The sequence below is a fragment of the Nanorana parkeri genome, unplaced genomic scaffold (assembly GCF_000935625.1).
Source record: "Nanorana parkeri isolate BGI_ZX_2015 unplaced genomic scaffold, ASM93562v1 scaffold29, whole genome shotgun sequence".
In the NCBI taxonomy this organism is placed as follows: Eukaryota; Metazoa; Chordata; class Amphibia; order Anura; family Dicroglossidae; genus Nanorana; species Nanorana parkeri.
Genome location: NW_017306297.1, coordinates 3,385,216 through 3,406,291, shown reverse-complemented (window position 1 = coordinate 3,406,291; position 21,076 = coordinate 3,385,216). Strand labels below are relative to the sequence as shown.

At 41.5% G+C, this 21,076-nt stretch overlaps 1 protein-coding gene across 1 annotated transcript in view; it reads right to left on the bottom strand.

Moving 5' to 3' along the window:
• Nucleotides 1–683: 683 nt before the first annotated feature.
• LOC108795822 (probable guanine nucleotide exchange factor MCF2L2) overlaps nucleotides 684–21,076 on the bottom strand; it is a 65,145-nt gene continuing 44,752 nt past the window's right edge. Inside the window, exons 4-9 of the mRNA XM_018567132.1 lie at nucleotides 17,526–17,616; nucleotides 13,616–13,729; nucleotides 9,196–9,312; nucleotides 6,418–6,567; nucleotides 1,786–1,910; nucleotides 684–729 (exon numbers count right to left, since the gene is read on the bottom strand). Coding sequence (XP_018422634.1) covers nucleotides 684–729; nucleotides 1,786–1,910; nucleotides 6,418–6,567; nucleotides 9,196–9,312; nucleotides 13,616–13,729; nucleotides 17,526–17,616 — 643 coding nt within the window. The remainder of the gene's footprint in view (nucleotides 730–1,785; nucleotides 1,911–6,417; nucleotides 6,568–9,195; nucleotides 9,313–13,615; nucleotides 13,730–17,525; nucleotides 17,617–21,076) is intronic.

Here is a 21,076-nt window from a genome sequence, read left to right as displayed (position 1 = left end):
ACAAGAAGTGGTAGCTGTGTGGGGATGAATTGTTTGAGAAAGTGATAGCTCAGTGGTTAGTTTGAGGCGGGATAGGAAGAGATGAGTCTTTAGAGATCACCTAAAGGACGACAGAGTAGGGGATAGCCGGACAGGTTGGGGGGTAGAATGTTCCAGAGGATGGGAGAGAAGCTAGAAAAGTCCTGGAGGTGAGCATGGGAGGAGTTGATGAGGGAGCTAGAGAGCAGGCGGTTTAATGAGGAGTGGAGAGGATGGTTAGGATGATACTTTGAGACAAGGTTTGAGATATAGCCAGGGGGAAGAGATATGGATTGCTTTGTAAGTGGTTGTTAATATTTTGAATTTTAATCTTTGGGTGATTGGAAGCCAGTGGAGGGATTGGCAGAGGAGGGGGTTACAGACACTAAGTGGTTGGTTTGGTGGATGAGTCTGGCAGCAGCATTCATGATAGACTGGAGGGGGAATAGCCTGTGTAGAGGTAGGCCAATGAGGAGGGAATTGCAATAGAGCTTTGTAGTTTAATTGGTTAGGAAGGGGTGAATTTTGGAGATGTTAAAACCTCCAACAAGGGGCAGGATTCCAAGTGTGCGTAGAGGTGCCACAGGTCTCTGTCAGGTATTCGGGACATGCTGCAAGGTTCCAGATATCAGTCACCAGTGGCATCTGTGTGCACGTGTGGGAATCTACGTCATGTGCACAGATGTGCTGCAGGTCTCTGCCAGGTCACATCTGCGCATACACAGGATATTTCAAATTGGTGGTGCCGAAGAGGGGCCGTGGGAGGGAAATATGCCGTGGTGAAATTTCTCTTTAAGGAGATAAAAGCATACCACTGAATTCAAAGTCGCATTCCAAAACTAATAATGACAATTAAATATAATTTAATAGGACTTTCAGCGGAATCTTGCAGAGTTTCCAACATTATAATAGAACTTGTAGACAAATGTGTCTACTGGGGCATCAAGGCTTCTTATGCCCTCAAATTTGATCATCCAGTTATGACATGGTTACCCACTTCTGTTTTCTGTCTGCAAGTGCTGCTCTTAAATAGATATTAACAAGTAATTAATAGATGATCAGGATTCCCTACTAATATGCAGGGATAGGTATTGTGGCACATTTGGCTAGTTCCATTTCAAAGGACAAATCTCCTATGACCACGCCTGGAAATAATGGACTTCTGGCATGAATGAATCTTTAAATACTTTCTTTTGTGGAACAGGGTTCACCTGTAATCCAATGATATGTAATAGTGTAAAGGATAAGGAAATGTGATCCTGTGATAACAGTTTTAGTGCATTTTTCTCATATATAAAAGAAAAAACTAACCTACCTGCCTTTGAACCCTTCCATGCAAGCAATTATTTTCTAATGCTACTTACACTGACATATACACATGCACCTTTAGAGGATCCAGTAGCAATTGCTACCTAAGCTAATGCTGGTACTATACCACTGGAAACAAGTAGCAGGCAGACCCCTTATGTTGTTTTTGCTACAAAGAGGAGTATCAAGCATGGATTCATTGTTAGTTTAAAACATAAACACCTTTACAATTTAGCGTAACATCAAAAGTTTAACTAATTACTTTTAGCATACAATAATTTGTAGTTCAGGTTTGTTGGCTCTCTAACACTTTAAGCATCATTTGCCTATGCAGCAAACTTTACTTTGCCCTCTGAATGTTTATCTGCTAAAGGTTTTCCTGGATCTCACACAGCATCTTGTCATCTTAGTATTAAACCAAGAGAGGTTCAGGAACTAGACTTATGTGCCTTTACAAACCTTTCAACAGTAGCCATGTTCTCCAGCTCATCCGGTGTCAACTTGCAGCTTGGGTCTTTAGACACTGGCTCCTTTATACATGTCAGCAGAGTCCCACCTTGTTGCACAGCTAGCTTTAAATCATCCTGAAAGATAAATATCATGTTGTTACAAAGAGGTTACTTATTTTGGTTTAAACATTGTCTTTATACTAGGCTCCATGGAAAAGTCAGTTTGGGAGACAGCACTCTTGCAATATTCATGAGGAGAAATTTAACAGAAAAACTGAGCGGAGAAATGTGTGTCTCTTCAGAGATTAACCCCTTCGTGACTGACGACGTACAGTGTACGTCGCCAGCATCGGGGCTGTTTAAACAGACTCCCGGTGACTTTTGCCGCCGGGACTCTGTTTAAACTTGTAGAGCCGACTGTCAGCTTTACAACAGAAGCGATCCTGGCGACTTACCTGTCGCCAGATCGAGTCTGCGTCCCGAAGAAGGGGCCGCCCCCCACCCCCCGCTGGACCCCCCCGCCGTGCTTCCCGGGCTCCGTTGCCCCTCCTACGGGCCCGGGACCGGCGATCTTGGTGTCCGCGGGGAGCTGGGGAGGAGGTCGACGAACTTCCGTTCATCAATCCCCTCCCCGTTCTATGGGACCGGGAGCGATGCAGATTGCATCACTTCCGGTCCCTGGGCTGTCAGTTCTGGGCTCCTGCAGCCCAGCTATAAGCTATTGAAGTGCGATCAAAATGTGAGTGTATTATTCCATTACAAGAAAATTGTTTAGACTCCATGCATAGTATTTAGGCACTTTCACTAGGCTGCATTTTCAGGCAGAGTTTAGTCAATAAATCAAAATTATGTGTTTCATAGACAAAAGTCAGAAATATTGTACTGATGCTATGCACACTATGTAGGCACTTTTGCTAGACTGTAGTTTCACAGGCAGAGACTAGGCAGATTTTAAAAAAACTTAGGGTTTACAAAGATTTGCAGGGTGAATGGCTCTGGGAGTTTCTTTTATAAATAGACCCCTTTGTGAGGAAAGTAGCAATAAAGCAAACAAAAATAGAGAGTAATATGTTACAGAAAAATTTCAGAGATAGAGACCAAGCAGGTTTTTGGTTGGTTAAACCCAGAATTGTTTTTGTTCACCATTACTTTTCATTTATGGCTTTTTGAAATAGCAAACAAGATAATAAGGGATATGATGAAGGTTATAGTGTAGAATAACACTTTTGGTAGTTAAATAGTACATTTTCATAAATATCTATATATCAAACTAAAAAGAGGGACAGCTGAAGAGAAAAGAGAGATAGAGAGATTTGGTTCCAAATGAGGGACAGTACCTCATGCAAACACTCAGTGATCTCCCTATATTTACTCCAGGTCTATCCAACACACACACAAAAATGGCTATTGGGAACCCTCCCCCGAATGGCCCTTCTAAACCACCTGACCACAGTTTAAAAGCCAGGAAATGCTTTATTGGTAATTGGTTTATGCCACATTTGTTCACCATTTTCTTGCACCGTGAACGTCTTGGGTTCAGATTGAAGACATACCAGAAAATGCGTGTTAATGTGCATGCATTCATATTGCTAAATGGCAGTGCAAGTCATCTTTAGAGATGTAGTATGAGGCTAGCAGTGCATGTGACCATGATTACAAGCTTCAAACTAAAAATTCAGAACAATCAAACCTGAGGTTTGCAGGTATGCAAAACAAAATTGGATTATTAAATAATTTTGTAAGCTTCTGTAAGGAAAAGAAACATGAGATGGTGGTTTATATATTATGTTTAACTGGCACATTGTTGTTTTAACTAGGTTTTAGTTCTTATTAACAAATCTTTGAATCACAATATTTACTACTCTAAATAGCCTACACCCGGTAGGTCTCAATGAAGGCCTAGAGCTGGCCTCATCGCTATGAGCATTACATTCATGACCAAATCCTGGAGAGCTGACATTTATAATTGTGGTGGGCTTATCACATGCCTAGTCCAGCCCAGACCAGGCAATATCTCATCATGCCGATAAGTAATTCATACATATGTATATAACCATTTCCTTATTGATGGTTCCAACTAATCTCATAAATTCTATGTACATACATGTCTCTTTTTCATACACCCCTCACACATTTTACAAATTTCAAATACACACACAGTTTTTAATACATAGATACGATTCATTCATGTGTATCATAGATAGGGGATATGTATATCCAATCTGGCCCTAATTGTATATTTTTGTATATATTTTTTTTTAAAATTTGTGTGTATTTTATCAAATATTCCTTGCTCTATAGAGCAGTTCCATCAGCTTAAATCTGTTCCGTTATGGCTTGCACAGCCTCTATTAGCTGACTATGAACTGTTTACATCTGTCATGGTATCTGTTATAAATCGCTCTTTGTAAACAGTCCACCTCCCTCTCATAGTGCTCATTGTACAGCTGACATGCTGCACAATCGATACGTTTCATGGCAGAACATGGTCCGGTTTTTTTCTGCCCCGTGGATTGGACGTCAACATTGGCCACTCCCTCCAGGCGAGCCCACGTATAGCCTTCTCGTGATTGGTCCAGCGCCACGACGGGCAGTTCCGTCAGTCACAGGACAGGGCTCCATGTCTATAGCCATGGACGACACTTTATACACATTCCTAACACCTGCGGTCTGAACCGACAGGGCTCCCGCACACTTGCGGATTGGCCAGTCACCACTATATTTAGCACATGGGACGGAGGAGGTCTGTATCTGATGAAGGGGGCGTGACCCCGGAAACGCGTCATCACACATAACACAGTCTCCTCTACTGACACATAGACACAGCTGTGCAGCTTTCACAGACTTTCCCTTGGGTCCATGGACTTATTTTTTATACTTTTTATACCTCAATCATGAATTTTGTGAGTATGTTTTATATTTACCTCTGATCCTGATCCTAATAAATTTGTCTGCACCAGGAAAGGCGCCCCTTGTTTGTGTTTTTTCCCTAGATTTTGCAGTCTCCCTGGCTGGTTTGGGGCAGCATCCTACAGACATTTTTTTATAAACGTGCTTTTATTCATTTTCTATTCATTCATCAATTTTTAACAGACTTTGATTCTGACTATACTCGTGTGTATATTGGTTTGTACTGGTTGAGCAGTCCTCTCTGGCGCTTTTTTGTGTTCTCATCTGTTCTGCAGCAATGCTGGCAGCACTCATACGTCTATTTCCCGAAGACAACCTCTGGATATGACGCTGAGCACGTGCACTCAACTTCTTTGGTCGACCATGGCGAGGCCTGTTCTGAGTGGAACCTGTCCTGTTAAACCGCTGTATGGTCTTGGCCACCATGCTGCAGCTCAGTTTCAGGGTCTTGACAATTTTTTTATAGCCTAGGCCATCTTTATGTAGCGCAACAATTCATTTTTTCAGATCCTCAGAGAGTTCTTTGCCATGATGTGCCATGTTGAACTTCCAGTGACCAGTATGAGAGAGTGAGAGCGATAACACCAAATTTAACACACCTGCTCCCCATTTACACCTGAGACCTTTAACGAGTCACATGACACCAGGGAGGGAAAATGGCTAATTGGGCCCAATTTGGACATTTTCACTTAAGGGTGTACTCGTTTTTGTTGCCAGCGGTTTAGACATTAATGGCTGTGTGTTGAGTTATTTTGAGGGGACAGCAAATGTACACTGATATACAAGCTGTACACTCACTACTTTACATTGTAGCAAAGTGTCATTTCTTCTGTGTCGTCACATGAAATGATATAATAAAATATTTACAAAAATTTGAGGGGTATACTCACTTCTGTGAGATACTGTATAATCAGCATGTGTTTCTGTTACACATATATGCAATAATTCTAATGATCAATTAAGCTGCTATTAATCTACACTATTGTAGATGCACATGATTCTGAAGAATCAGTTCACTGTCTGTAAAAATCTGCAGTATGTACTAAGATGGCCATCCTTATTTTTATAGGATAGGCTGACTTGTTAGGTAGTTGTTGGTAAATTTGGTTGAATTGACTGATCAAACAATTACAGTTGTTCTAGATGGCACATGTTACTGCATATATAGGCATTTACGTGCTGTAACTGTACCCATCTGATCCTTATGGTTTGAGCCACATATGGCCAAACATGACAGGGGTGTACTAGCCTAATTGTTGGGGCTAGCATTTGGATTTCAGAATAAACACAAACCTTTAGAAGAATACAATATTTAGGTTTTATTACATGAGTTTTTAGAAACATTTGTTTAAAAAAATAAAAGTATGACTAAGGCCCTTTTCACATGGGCGCAGTCCACGCATGGATGCCCTGCTGATCAGAGCAGAAAAGTGCAGATGTCACTCATGTGACATGCCAATTTTATGATGCATCATGATCAGGTCTGCCAAAATGCAACTCAGTTTCATTTCTTTTTTTAGATCCAGACAGAGTCGAGGAAATCGGATGTAAACGGATGCAGGTGCGTTTACATCTGGCTGCCCATAGAGTTACATTGGGCTTCAAATCAGATCTGCTTGAAAACTGGCAGGCAAACCTGATCAGACTGTCCGTGTGAAAGGGGCCTAAGATTTTGCAGACGTATGTAATATATTATACAATGAACACAGTGGGGTATATATATAGAACCTACTTTCAGCTTGGTCTGGCGATCTGTATGTGACAAAAGTAGCTCCTCTGTGCAGATGACATCATTTGGGAGTTCTGTTTCTGCCAGGCTTGTGCCAAATGTCTGCAAACTCTGAGCTGTAGTCTTCACAACTTGAGCAAAGCTCTCAATAGCCTGTTATAGGGAAAAATAGATCATAAAGTGTTTGTGTGTGTGAAAATGTGTACTTGGAAAGAACACAGATGCTGCTTTCATTTATTTCTACAGTAGACCCTTCATATAATTTAAGTGACAAGCTTTCTTCATTCACACAGTATTTTACTGTTCACAAAACTGCATTCATTTTGTGTAGGTCATTGCTTACTTCTTCACGGCTCACTGAATCCACTGCTAAAAAGGACTCTGGGGTTTATTTAAAGGTGGTGATGTAGCTAAACTCCTGGTCATCGTAAAATGGTTTACAAGGATTTATAGCACCACCTAATTATCCTGTGTATACAAATAGCTTGGAATATGGCAAGATACAATATGGCAAACACGGCAGTCTTTTCTAGTTACTAAATATTATCATTATTGTATTATGATGGCTGTGCCATTATTGCAAAGAAAGAGGATTTTTTTTCTTGAATCACAGTCTGAGATAGGTCCCTGCATCCAGGGACATAGCGCAGAAGGGTGGGGGATGCTACGGGGGCAGTTGCCCAATTTTCTGGAGAGCTGCGGGCTTTATGTGCTTAGTGCTTTATGTCTACCTGGACAGCTACGGTCATCCTGTACATTGGGGGACCAACAGACTTCTGCTTAGTAGTGGAACGTTAAGCAGACTGGCCGCTGGGTGGTGCTGACACCCCATTCCTCCATAAACAGAGTGTGTGCACCTGGGAATGTCTTCCCCCGGAAGTATATCAGTTTGGACAGCAGCAGTATGGAGGGAGACAGGAATCAGGTTGGCGCAGGTGAAGAGGCCACTCCCCACACCCCCGGGCCTCATGATCTCTTCCAGACTGTCAGTTGCCCAGCCTTCCTTTCCTCTCCTTCTAGCTCTACCATTAACTGGGAGAAGAGGCTCATTGAACCCCCTGAAGAGGTGACCCTGGAGGGGGGGAGGGGAATGGGAGGGGGATTGGGGTACTGATCAGAGAGGAGGTGGGGGATGGGAGCAGGGGGGTACTGATCAGAGAGGAGGTGGAAAATGGTAGAGGGGGGAACTGATCAGAGAGAAGGTGGGGGAGGGTGGACTTTGGTGGTACTGATGAGAGAGGAGGTGGAGGATGGGATAGATACTATAGATACTAATCAGAGGAGTGCTAATGGTCCATGGGGTAGGGGGCACAATACTTGCCTTGCACCCTGCGCTGACAACCCATGCTATGCCACTACCTGCATCATTGGCTCAGTAAAGGTTCTACCGCAGTTGCTCTATCAGTGTATAAAGTCAACAAAGCACACAATCTCTAGCAATTACATCATCGTTCATCAATAAAGCAATACAAAAGAGCAATGATGATGGGCAAAACAAGGAATCCCATAACACACATTTTGAATTCTGAATATTATTACTGATGTTTGTACAGCACTGTTGAAAAAGCCTGATGCCATACAAATTGTAGCAGTAGATAAGCTTGGACAGAGGCAATATTGCTTAAATGCACTGCTGCAGGTTTGATTAGGCAGTTAACACACATAAAAGACTACCAGACAACTTAAACAAAAGTAAAACAATAAAAAAAACTGTAGATAATATGAGCTTCCTAGGTGTGACCTTTGTGTTTCTGCACGTGTCCCACTCCTTACACTTGGCACTAGGCCCAGGGCCTTCATCTTAGGCAGCATAAAGCTCTAAAACAGTCCAAGGCAATCAGTACCCTTCTTTAGCCTCACGTGTTGGGAATATTTTAAAGGGATACTCTGTGACTAAAAAACACTAATGCCAAACACTAGCAAAGAACAGTTCTAGAAATGTGGACCACCGTTGCTCCTCTTAATGTACAGTATACAGCCAGGTAAAGCTGAAAACAGCATACATGAACTAAATCAATTGCCATAAGCTGATTTCCTCAGTGCAACTATGATGGTTTCTCATATACACAGATTGTTTTTTCATCTCATACATGCCCCATGCTTAATAAGGGATAAAGGTGCATTGGCAAGATATGTTCTTCTCTGATGTGGTTGGATGGCATGATCAGTTTGATTGCTAAATCACCCCCCATTGCGTTGCAAGTACTGCATGGTGCAAAACTAGGATATGTCTTTCAGGATAATTAGAACAAATGACTAGAATGGTAAGAAAACTGCCACCCTACACTGCTGGTAGAATACTGTATGTCTAGGTGTACAGACCACAGTAATTAAACTGTAACTACACAGTACACTGTTCCATCCTGAAGAAACTGGAAGGCAAGGTGGCTATGTGAAACCTTTTATTATAACCCAAAAAAATGTATTACTGACAGTCAGCAACATCATGTGTGCATGGCTGTGTTGTGCCACCCTTGAGGCCTGCCACCCTAGTCCCTGGCTTATGGAATCCTGAAGAGCACACTGCACCAGTAAAGGTTTGTGACTGATTGCTTGATAAATGTGGTAATAATCCATTGCTCTGTATCATCAACAAAAGTCCAAAAACTAAATTCTGCACCTGCCATGTCAATGCAATTTAGTAAACAAATATGAATAATTAATTTTCTATTGGTATTATCATTCGTCTTTTTTTTTTAACTGAATACATTGCCTTTTTTTTTTTCAAGAGTTTTTTCAAAACTCTTGAAAATTGTCAAGTGTTGAATTGTAACTACTCACTGTTCTGTGCTGGATCCATTGACTATGGCTGTATTCCAGAGTGCCTCCCAACTCATTAGTTAACTGGCTTTTGTCAATGTATCCAAGGAGATCCGAAACAGAGTTTAACATAATAATCTGTAATTGCAGACCATCAAATATCACATTGTTAGTAATTGTTACACTTAAATCCAGCACTACACATCAAATATATGGACATGTCAGGTTAACTGAAAGCACATTTCAGACAAGGGGAAATTAAAGATGACAAACTTGGGACATACAAGATACATCTTTAATGTCACGACATTACCAGTCACAACAAGAACAATACTTTAAGACAGACTGACTTAAAATAAATAATTGCATCAGATGACTAGTGAGATGTTGTATGGCATCTATAGTATGAGTTTTACAAGACTGCCTGTCACAGTACTTGGGGCATTATTTACTTTTGCAACATAATTAATGAATTAATTTCTTAAGAATATTACAAATGTTACACTCTATCTTTAAAAGCTTGTGCATGAAATAAAACATACATTAATTCATATCACAATATTAATGTTAAAACTTGCATATTCATCCTATAATGGTGCATAGAGTAAAGTGGTAGGGCATTGTTAGGGACATACAATGTAAATTGGTGCTTTTTTTCTGGGTGTGGAATACACAGCTGATATGTACATATGTAAGTTTCCCACGAATGCAGACAGTTTGTACGCTATACGCGGGTTTACGTGCATACTGTCATATACCTGTGTACATCCATTCAAGGCTATGGTAGACCATACACACTCCACAGTTTTCAGCCCCAAAAGCTTGAGTTTAAATAATAAATTCCAAACTAAGGGGTCTATTCATGAAGCTGCCGAAGGATCTGGCCGTAGCTTCGGCCGATCCTTCGGCTAGCTTCGGCCCCGGGACCCGTGCTGTACGGGCTATTCACAATAGCCCGTACAGCTCCCAAACATGGCCAAGCGGCTCAGTCGAGCCGAACGCATATGCATCGGCTCAGTTGAAATGCAGCTAACTCTCCCTGGCATCGCTTTATTCTGACATCGCTCGTGTCAGAATAAAGAAAAAAAAGACACAGCAGTGTTTCTCTCCTTGGCGGCCGGGAGCAGGAGACTCCCAGGGCGCCAGGGAGCTGTTTGGAGATCAGTGTCCCTGGTTAGCAGGTAACCAGGGACGCTGATCTCTCTGCAAGTGGCCGGAGCCAGCCGTAAGATCATGGCTGGCTCCGCCCAGCTGTCAGAAGCAGGCTGTTGGTCTATTTCAATTTTTTTGAAAAAGTCACATGACGAAACGCGTCAAAGAGGTAGAATCATTTGCACACGAGGAGTCTAACAAGCTATTCCAGAGCTGTTTTACCGGCCGGAGTTTTTATGTTTTATATGTGAATTGCTACTATTCTTTTAATAAATTTGAATGCTTTCATCTACTACACCATGAGGGCTCTTTTTTCTTAAATCCCTAAACACCGTGAGGATCTCTGAGAGAAGGTTTACTGTCAGCGCTTTCAGGAGAATATCGCTGCTGTGTACATAAGACATCTCCAGCATTGCAAAGAACAAAACCTCCTTCTTGCCGAGCTTCAACGCAGGAAGGACCAAGTTCAAAATCGGGGTAGGATCGCGAATCAAATTGTTGTTTATGCAATAAACCCGTTTACTCACTACATTCTGGTGAGTACCCATCTATAAGGGGATCGTCGGACCAAATTGAAATAGACCAACCACCACCTGCCTTGTGTTTTTTTCTCCCGTCTTTCAACTATCATCCACTGAACACTGCTTTCACTTACCTGATTTCTTCACTACAAGATTGTCACTTGTAGATTAGCCCAAGATTGATTTAGACTGTTGATTATCATCTGAGTGGCTGTCACGATCTTTGTTACACATTACCTTTTGACGTTTTAATGTAACAATTATAGACTGTCGATTGTTGCTTGTCTTTTAGTGGCCATCACGATCTTTGCTATACTCTACCGATTGATGATTTATTCTAACATTTTACCATTAACTTGTCCCTTATTCGTTATTATCCTAGTTTGTTACTATTTTTTGGATATTTTGTTTGCTCACTATTTAATTTACGATATTTATCGGTTTTTATTACACCAACCTATGATCAATTTAACTTCATTGAGGCTGTGCTATACACGCAGCTTTCTCACTTCACTAACCCCTAATCTAAGGAGGTACAACAGTGACAACCAAGTAACCAACCAAGCAAAGCAATCCCTTCTCTTCAGTGTGCCCAAGCACTTTCACAATATCAACATGTTCCTGGTTTATAATATAACAATGGGAAAATGTTGGCACTCTAGACTCTAGACACTCGTCTAGAGTGTCTAACTAACAGGCAACATAGTGATTAATGCATTTTGTGCATAAAACTCTGGCATAAGAATACCACTGCTATGGCACACAGATTAGATGCTTTAGATCAGGGGTAGTGAATTAAAATAGAAGGGGGTCCAGTCAGGGCTGGATGTACTCTCCCTGCCGCCCCAAGGCCAGGTCCTGTGATGCGCCCCCCCCCGAACCCTCCCTCCCTTCCCATCAATGGAGAATGTCTTATAACCCTGCCGCTCTGATCACTGCAGTCAGAGACTCGGGAATCGGCGGCGGAGGACGCAACCAAAGGAGAGAGGTAAGTGCAGGGGGAAGGGTGAGAAGGCTGCACACTGTTTACATGTAAATTTTGGCGACATCGCCGATTTCACTTGTAAACGAAAAATCGTCTGCCTCACTCTACATTCAGCCCTGCTTATACAAAGCAGGACTGAATGTAGAGAGGGCAACTTCCCCACAAGGACACCGCTGCCGCCCCGAGGCCGGGCCTCGGTGGCTTTGTGGGGAATCCGGGCCTGGGTCCAGTGAATAAAATTTTCATCAAGCCTTTTCATTTTTTACTTTATTATTTTTTACTTTTCTATCACTTTTTTTTTAATTTTCTCAGTTAACTTTTGCTATCACAAAGGGGCTAACAAGTCCCTATGTGACATCATTTGTGACAGGTTTTCTTAATGGAGACATCAGGGGTCTATTAGACCTCTGATGTCTTTCCCTGCCCTCCAATACAGATCATCAAGCACAGGAATGTACTTGATGATCTGTATACCTGTAACTTCAGCTGGCTTCTGACAGTTGAAGCATGAAGTTCTGAGAGCTGCGAGAGATCACAGAGCAGATCAGGAAACAGACATTCTTGACACCGTGTGCTGTAGTCCCGGGCTCCCCAAGGGACTCGTTTTCAGCACGATAGTGAACTAGTACAGTGATCTTGGTGGCTGTACAGCCGCCCAGATCACTTGTAGTTGCGTAGATGGCCCTGCTGGCCTGACGTCATTGGTTGTTAAGTAGCAACCAGACTGAGGAGGGAGGGCCTGCACTGGGTTATGGCTGGAAGTGGACACACCAGCCTTGGATGCCAGTCTTTCCATTGTCAGCTATCCATAACCCAGTACAGGTCGGCGACTGCAGTCTGGACAGAACCGCCACTCAGTCCGTGTCTGGACTGTGGTCCACCATTTAATGACCGCTGCATTAGATGCTTACATAAGTATTTAACCAAACACATGTTTTGGCTCCCCCAATGGTATCCTCTTTTTTGTAATTGTCAAGATAGATATTTCTGTAGCTTAGAACCTTTTTTTTTTTTAAATCAAGGTGTAATAAGCTGGAGTTATGCAAGGTTACTGTCAGTTTTTGTCCTGAGGGAAGTTTGAGCTGTTCGGTCCAGCTCAAAGTAAACATTGAATCAAATTGTGGTATCACACTACCACACAGGGCACAGGCCTGCACCAAGTGTCCCCATGCTTTTATATAAAGCCTTTAAAACAGCCAAAGAGAAAAAGGACATGCTACTTAGAACTTTATGTAAATATTTGCCTATACAGTATACACACTACTAGAGCTGCTGACATAAAGTGCAGCTGAAGCCAAAGATATTTTTGGGAGTGGAGAGTCAGGTTTCTATTGCTGTCTGTGTCCCCATTAGGGAGATTCACCCTCTCTATTTGTCCTGGTGACCGTTATCACTAAACGTGAAAGAAAATTCAAAATTCTGGATTGTCTTCTAATCTACTAATGGGGACACTAGTTCTGGTGACCCTACTAACCATCACTGTCCTTTTTTTTGGAGGCATCTATTCTCACTTCCTATTGTGGCTATTAGACAGGAAGTGAAGGGAAATCTTTCTAATCTTTCCAGATAGCAAAAAAAAGCAAGCAGAAGTTATACCTCTCCCTTACTCAACCCAAAATAAAAATACATTTTTTTTGCTTTCAATTCTACTTTAAATATCTAAAGTTAAATAGTAAAAGGGAAAGTCCCTCTTCCAGAATTAGTTGAACATATGAGGACACATAACACAGATGAGCGCATGCAGGAAGTTGAACACAAGATGAAAATACACGCTTACCGGTACCTTCATTCTAAAGTCATCTCTGTAGAATTTAATGCCAATATCAGCAATGGTCCTTTGAATAAACCGAGATGGCCGCAAAACAAACACCAGCTGCAGATTCCCAGGAAAAGCCCCCTAGAGAAAATACAAATGTATAAATAAATAGTAAATGTCAGCAGTTTTATTGATGGCTTCTTCTTCAGATACCATTTTTTTTTAATTAGCTGCTACATAGTTCTGGGAAACACAATATGGCTCCAATCAATTTACTTTAGGAGGAGTTTCTTTAATATAAAGTACTTAATAAACACCATAAACACCATACTGTCACTGAAGACAATTCTTCAACAATGTTCATGTGACAGAGCAAGAAGTTCAGATGACAAGGCAAAAAGAGAGTATGCTAGTGGCTGGGACAGCAACACACAGAGATCCACACATCCCTTTTTGTTTTTTCATTGGGTTTTAGTAAAAGAGTAAAAGCTGAACTCTAGGCAAACACAAAATACACAGCTCAAATACATTAAAGGAGAACTATGAGGTGAGTGATTTTCACTCACCTCATAGTTCTAGCCGACCTGTGACAATGAGACTGTCACAGGTCGGCTCAGTAGATCGGGAGGTGAGCGAACACATCGCTCACTAATCGATCCTGTCATGGCCCTCTGCCATGACAGGGGAGGGGCTGGATTCCCCCCTCTCCGCTCCGATCTGCCAGCGCTGACTGGCGGAACGGACCTTTAGATAGGCAGAGCCAGCTGTCAGTCACGCAGCTGGGCGGATCCCGGCACAATTGTCGGGATCCGCTTCAGCTGCGGCGTCTCAGTATACCGCGAGCAGCTGCTCGCGGTATACTGCGGCGTCTCAGTATGCTCAGTATACTGAGCCTAGGGTGACGTGAGGACGCTAGTTTGTGTCCTCCCGTTACCCTAAGGAGAACTATGGAGAAAAGACTTAACCCCATAGTTCTCCTTTAATGGGAGTTTGTTTTACTTGCCAAAGGATTTGTATTTCTGTCTTTCCAGTTCTGAGATTTACACAGTTCTGCCAGACAGCATAGCCAGGATGGTAATCTGACTTTTCTCTACTGCTGCTAAACAAAAACAACTTGGTTACCCCCCAGCCCCTAGCCTGTGATTAGATAGTGAAGGAGCAGCAGCAGACTGGTGAATGATTCCCTCCTCTCACTCTGCTCTCTTTATTCTTTCATCCTGTAATTTTTTTTTTGTCAACACATGTGTATGCAGTAGAGCCTGAAGGAGAACTATGCGGTGAGTGAATTACACTCATCCCCATAGGTAGAGCCGACGTGTGATATTGAAACTGTCACACATCGACTCTATTGATCGGGAAGTGAAAGAAAACATATCGCTGCTCGCTTACTTCCCGATCATCTCCCTACAGAGATCAGTGACTGTCAGTCACCGCTCCCCACAGGGATTCTCCCCCTCCCCTCTCCGATCCTCCAGCGCTGACTGGAGGCAGAGACAGGGGAGGGGGCGGACATTGCTGGCTCTGCCTCTAGATAGGCAGAGCCCACTGTCAATAATCCAGCAGGGTGGATCTCGAAAGTATTGTGGGGATCCATCCCGGCTGTGGCGCTCTCAGCATATAGCGGGCAACAGCCCGCTATATACTGAGTTTTGGGTCACGGGAGGACTTTAGTAATTGTCCTTCCGTGATCCTAAAGAGAACTATGAGATAAAAAGGTTACCTCATAGTTCTCTTTTAATTGTCTTAGTGTGCTACCCCCTCCCTCTACAAGACTGTGTAACTGTGCAGGAGATCCACGCCTCAATTTCAGGTACTTACATTACTTACATCTAAAAATACATTTACTTTGCACTAATTAGTGTTTTTTACATCAGCCTGAAGTCCAGCTATTAACCTCTTTTAATGGAGGTGGTGGAATTTCTCCAAAAAAGGTACCTGAACTGCAACAGATTTCATTATAGATCTTAAACACTTTAGGTGTGTGGCAGAAACAACTATATACAGTATACTAACAGAAGCATGCATTTATGGTGGGCAATATCTACCATGGAGGCCAGTCAATAATGTGCAGCCAATATTCACATATCCAGACTAGTTTCTAAGGAGTACAGGTGTTAGCACAAAAACTTGGGGAGAGGTGTCTCTGTGTCTGTGAGGGACTTGAGAACAACTGCAGAAATAGCCCCGTATGTATTGCCTGACTCGGGGTGAAGATGAGTCCCCTGTTTCCGTGTGAAGCTAATAGTCATGTGTTCTAAGAAAGGTTTCTGACCCCTTACAGCTGTGGTGTACAATGGAGTGTCCCATTAACATACAGGTATAATGAGGTGGGTAAAAAGGAATCAAAACCTTTTGCTCAGCCAGTGTGAAGGACAGTAGACCTTTCCTTAACCAGAAGGTGCGCATGTTTTACTTCATCATTACTTCACATGCATCATAAATCCCAAAATTAAGCAATTTCCCACATTTTAAGATTCTGGGCTGAGCCATGCAAATCATTCCTTTATGCCTCTGGGACAACTGTACATCCAGAAGTCCTGGTTTTCAGTACAGATGCAACTCAATATTAAAACATGCTTTATTTCAAACTGCATACAGCTCTTTCAGCCTTATTGAGCTGAATCATCAGTGAGTACATGGAAAGAAAGGCTTCTATCTGGTAGGTCTCAGATTATATAATTTAGGCACATAATTTTGCATATGTTGATGCTTTAATGGGTAATATGAATTGTAGTGCAGGGAAACATAAGGGTAGTCAGAGGTCTGGGTACAGACCTATACTTGTGATGTGCAGAGTGTGACACAGAATATACTATTTGCACTCCACAAAACATTTTCTTTAGTGAGCCCACAAAACATAAAGAGTATCTAGTAAAGGTATATTTGTTATTAGTTTTACAATTAGCCTTGATTCACACCTAAGCGACACCTATTCAGCGCATTTTACTCATGTCTTTTTTTAGCGGTTTTTGCGCATGTTTTACGCGTTTATGTTAAGTCGCACGTTTATGTGAGCAGACTTTGGCACATTCATCTCAATGTGCGTGCAAATAATTGCAACACGTGTTTTTCATGTGTTTTCTTTTGAATCTATGGGACAAAACGCTCTGAAATCAGCCCCAAAGTAGCTCATGTAGTATTTTGTGCGACAGGCTTATTTCTGCTTGCGCCAAAACGCTGACATGTGCACTAGGGTCACAGAAATGTATGGGGTTCCTAGTACTGAGCTGTTTGTTGCACTGATTTACCAGCGACAAACAGCTTAGGTGTAAAAGGGGCCTAAGAGATCATTTTGATTAATGCACAGTATGCAACAATTCATACAGCAAAATAGAGCACTTGCTGTATTGTATAAATCACATATTCAGTATACCTCATATACCAAACACATAAAAGTCGACAAAACCCTGTAAAATGTGGTTTGCCATAAATCAGTAGTATATACAACAACTATTTACAGGTATTTGCCAATAACTTACAATAAAAAAATAAAATAAAGTTCAGTACGGTTGCTCTCTTTCTCCTGCTCAGGGCATGCAAATGTTTTAAAACTGCCCTGCCACGGAACTGCAAAATATAATTTTCATCAATAAAAATAAATACATTTATAAATTATTTATTAAATAAACCATTAGGGTTCAGCTTATTACTGTCTCTACCTAAAACTAGTATTTAACTTTATCATGGTTTCTGACAAACTGACTAAATATAAGAATATACACAGAACTGGGAATTGTGCTGTGATAGAATGTCACGTTTCCCTCTATACTGTAGATCAGTGATGCAAGCTATTCATTTCTGGAATCTCTAAGAAAAAGAAGTCAGTGGCTAATTCAGCTTATCGGTGACCACTCAGAATTTAAATATTGTTTTGGGAGGTGCTGACCTTTACTATGATGGTTTTATTTTTTTATGGTATTAGGATAACTGTACTTACAGCAATACGAGTCAAAGAAGCCTTCACGGAGCTCCATTTATCCTTCCGTCTGTCTATAATGACAATAAACCCAATGCTGGCAGCTTCAAGGCTGTATGGCAAACGTATATCACATATTTAGAAATATAAGAGAAAGTCATTACAAAATACTTTACAGAAACAATAGGCACATACATAGATTGACAGCCTGTAATGCAACAATGTAAAAACAGAAGCAAGCCCCAGGTGAGACAAAAACCTGACCTTGTGTAAACTGCATCCTGCTCTGTGCAAACTGTATTATTTTTATTGAACTGCTTCTTTTTACTCATATCTTGTTCCATAGCTGAATGAAGATAAGGTAAACATGACACATCACAATATGGGGTATTTATAGAGAGTTTCTGGCCTCATACAGCATACATGATATACTGTAAGTATTACAATACAAATAATAAATGATTGATAATTGTTCCATGTTAAATAATAAAGCCATATGAGCAGTGATTTGGTATCAGTTCAGTATCCTCTAACAATATCAGAGGATTACCTATAATTATCACTGGTTGCTATTGCAGTTTACTTAAAAGACAAAAAAAAAGGAAAAAAGGGAAAACAAATAACAAGAAAAAATTAAGAAGAAAAGAAGAAGAAAAGAAGATTCTTGATCAAGTTTTGCAGGACCACACCAATGATGTAGCATCTGGCTAGTGGAACCACAGCAGGTAGCGACATTTGACACAACCAAAAGTATCAGATGCTTAAAGTCCGATTGAACCCTCTTAATGTATTACTGTAATGCAGTCAGGCTGTATATACAGCAATAAATATGCCTCTTTTTACATCTTTAATCAGCACAGTGCTCCAGTAAGGGTTAAAAATAACCTGGGCTGTGAGCACATAGGAGCATCGGAATGCTGCTCCCACACACAAGCTCTCACGCAGTATGACACATCCCACTGAACACTAGTCTAATCAACTTTGCTGAATAGAGCTGTTGATTAGAGCAGTGTTCAGGTGGTGATGCTGAAAATCTGGGCCCTGCTTGTGTGTGAGAGCAGGGGTCTGACTGTCCTAGTACTGCTAGCAGGGTTTTTTTTTATCCTTTGTTGCAGCACCTAGCTGATTAAAAAAAAGGAAAAAAGAGCCATATTATTAATTGTATGTATAGCCTGACTGCAATGTATTAATATATTAAGAGCAATGCACAAACCTGCACCACTCTCTATCTTTGTTGGTATGATGGCCAGCAAAGCACATGTGGAGTAAACGCTGCAGTCCCCGCCTAGGCACCACCCCACTAATGTGTTTCACTCATATGGGCTTAATTATATGTACTATATAATTGAGCCCACATAGGTTAAATTAGTTAGAGGGATGAATAAAGCTACTTTTAGATTTTATAAGCCAGTGTGGTTCTGCAACAGATTGAAAACTGGAGTGATGTACAGCAAAAGAGTCACTTTAACTCTTAATTAATTCTAGTAAGCCCTGATTAACTTCTTCAAACCATTAGATAATTCTTTTTTAAATGTATATTTTTCTTTTAACATTGTAAAATTTGTATTTGTTTTGTTTGGTCATTTCTATGGCACCATATTAACTGGCCAGACCAGGTAGATCGAACAACAGAATGGTTAAAGTCATCCCTCTGCTCCTCTCCTCCTCAAAGCATGTTCCTTGTTAGCACATGTGGATGCAGGAAACCTGATTGGTTCCTAGTGCTGCCCCTATCTGTTCCAGTCTGTGTGTCCCTTTAAAAGGGATTACTAGGGCTGAAACCAGCTTGAACTAATATATTTACACTAGTTACATTTAACAATACATGTAATTATTTTTATAAATGCATAACTTGCATTCATTGGTGCTTTTATATCTGCTTAAAGTGTATTTTCACTTTCGCAGCAGAATTGGAATAACACCTGTTATATATTTGTTACATGTTCCCATTCATATAGCATAAGCTAAAAAAAAATATTTAAAAAATGCTTCTTGCAGTTCAAATTGCTTTTACTTGGGTTAGAGTTTCTTGACTTCTTAAGGTTTAACATTTCTACTTGTTTCTTTTTTTCTATTGCAATGTTAGGAGGAGTTGTGAGGGGTGAGGGTCTTCTGTATGTTAATGGAGTTAATAAGAGAAACACAATCCTCAAATTTCAGTCCTAAGAATTTCCATTAGGACAAATCACAGTGAAAGTGCTCAGAAAAACCTGGACTTCTGCCTCCGGCAACAAAACATCTAAAAAGGTAAGATTTTTTAAAAATTATTATTAATTTTCGTTATGCTGTGTGAATAGATACACATAACAAACATTTGTTATTCAAATTTGAAATGTGGAAATACACTTTAAAGTTCGGTTCAGCTTTAAATAATTTTTGCAAGACAATATGGCAGAAATAAACTGTAACGGCTAGGTCAGCATATATGAATCTCAGCTGCGGAGTGTGCCTAGCTCAGGTGTAATTGTTTAGGGGTACGGCTTCAGAGTCGAGCTCCAGGCGGCACTCTCAAACTTTAACGGAGAGTTAGGAGCTCTACCATCATATGCCGCAATTACTTTGTTTAAGTGGTGATGCACACGAGTAGCCCCAGGGTATTACAGCATACCTGGGTTACAACTATTATGTGTGGTTCAAGCAGGTTCAAATAATACGACTTTAGTAAGGAGTATCAACAAAAAGAAATATCAGCACTTCCCCTTTAAATGGTGTGGATCAGATAGTAATGAGGAAGTCCATAGCTATTGCATGAGATCAGATCAATCACTTCAGAGAGCTCTAGCTGGGACAGGCTGTCACAGACTAGGCGATACTTGCAGTTTGATGTCCAGCACAAAAAGGGTTCTTTCCAACAACAGGTCCAATGGTCCAGGGAAGGGGACCTCTGGTTGTCAGCTGGTGTTCACTGGCAATAGTGGAACGCCATACTGATCTCTCTGTCAGCCTTTTATAGGGAAGGGGTGTGGGAGGAGCTGCCGACGTCATAGGGACCGCTGCGTTCCACGCTGGAACGCATCGGCTCATCTACTTCCGTCCCGCGGCTTGCGTTCCACGGTGGAGCGCAGCCGCGATCGTTACATAAACAATGTTTTGTCCTACAAAATGATAAATGTATTACTTCAGTATCATAAGTAATGACAAATGTATTGCTGAATCAGTAGGCCCATAGCTGAAATGAAAAGATTTTTCTGGGCCATAGAGGATATACACTGAGTGGCCAGATTATTATGATCACCCCATCAGTACTTCGTTGGGCCACCTTTTGCCTTCAATACTGAGGCGATTCTTCTTGGCATTGACTCAACCAGATGTTGAAAGGTGATGCGAGGAATCTGACACCATGCCTGATGAATAGCACTGTCCAGTTCTGTGAGATTTGATGGTTGTGGAACCAGCTGCCTGATGGCTCTTTCAGCTTCGTCCCACAAATGCTCAATTGGATTGAGATCTGGTGATTGTGGTGGCCACCTAAGCAAGGTAAATTCTCCCTCATGTTCTTGAAACCACTCCTGCACAATACGAGCACCGTGGCATGGCGCATTGTCTTGTTGGAAGAAGCCATATCCATTGGG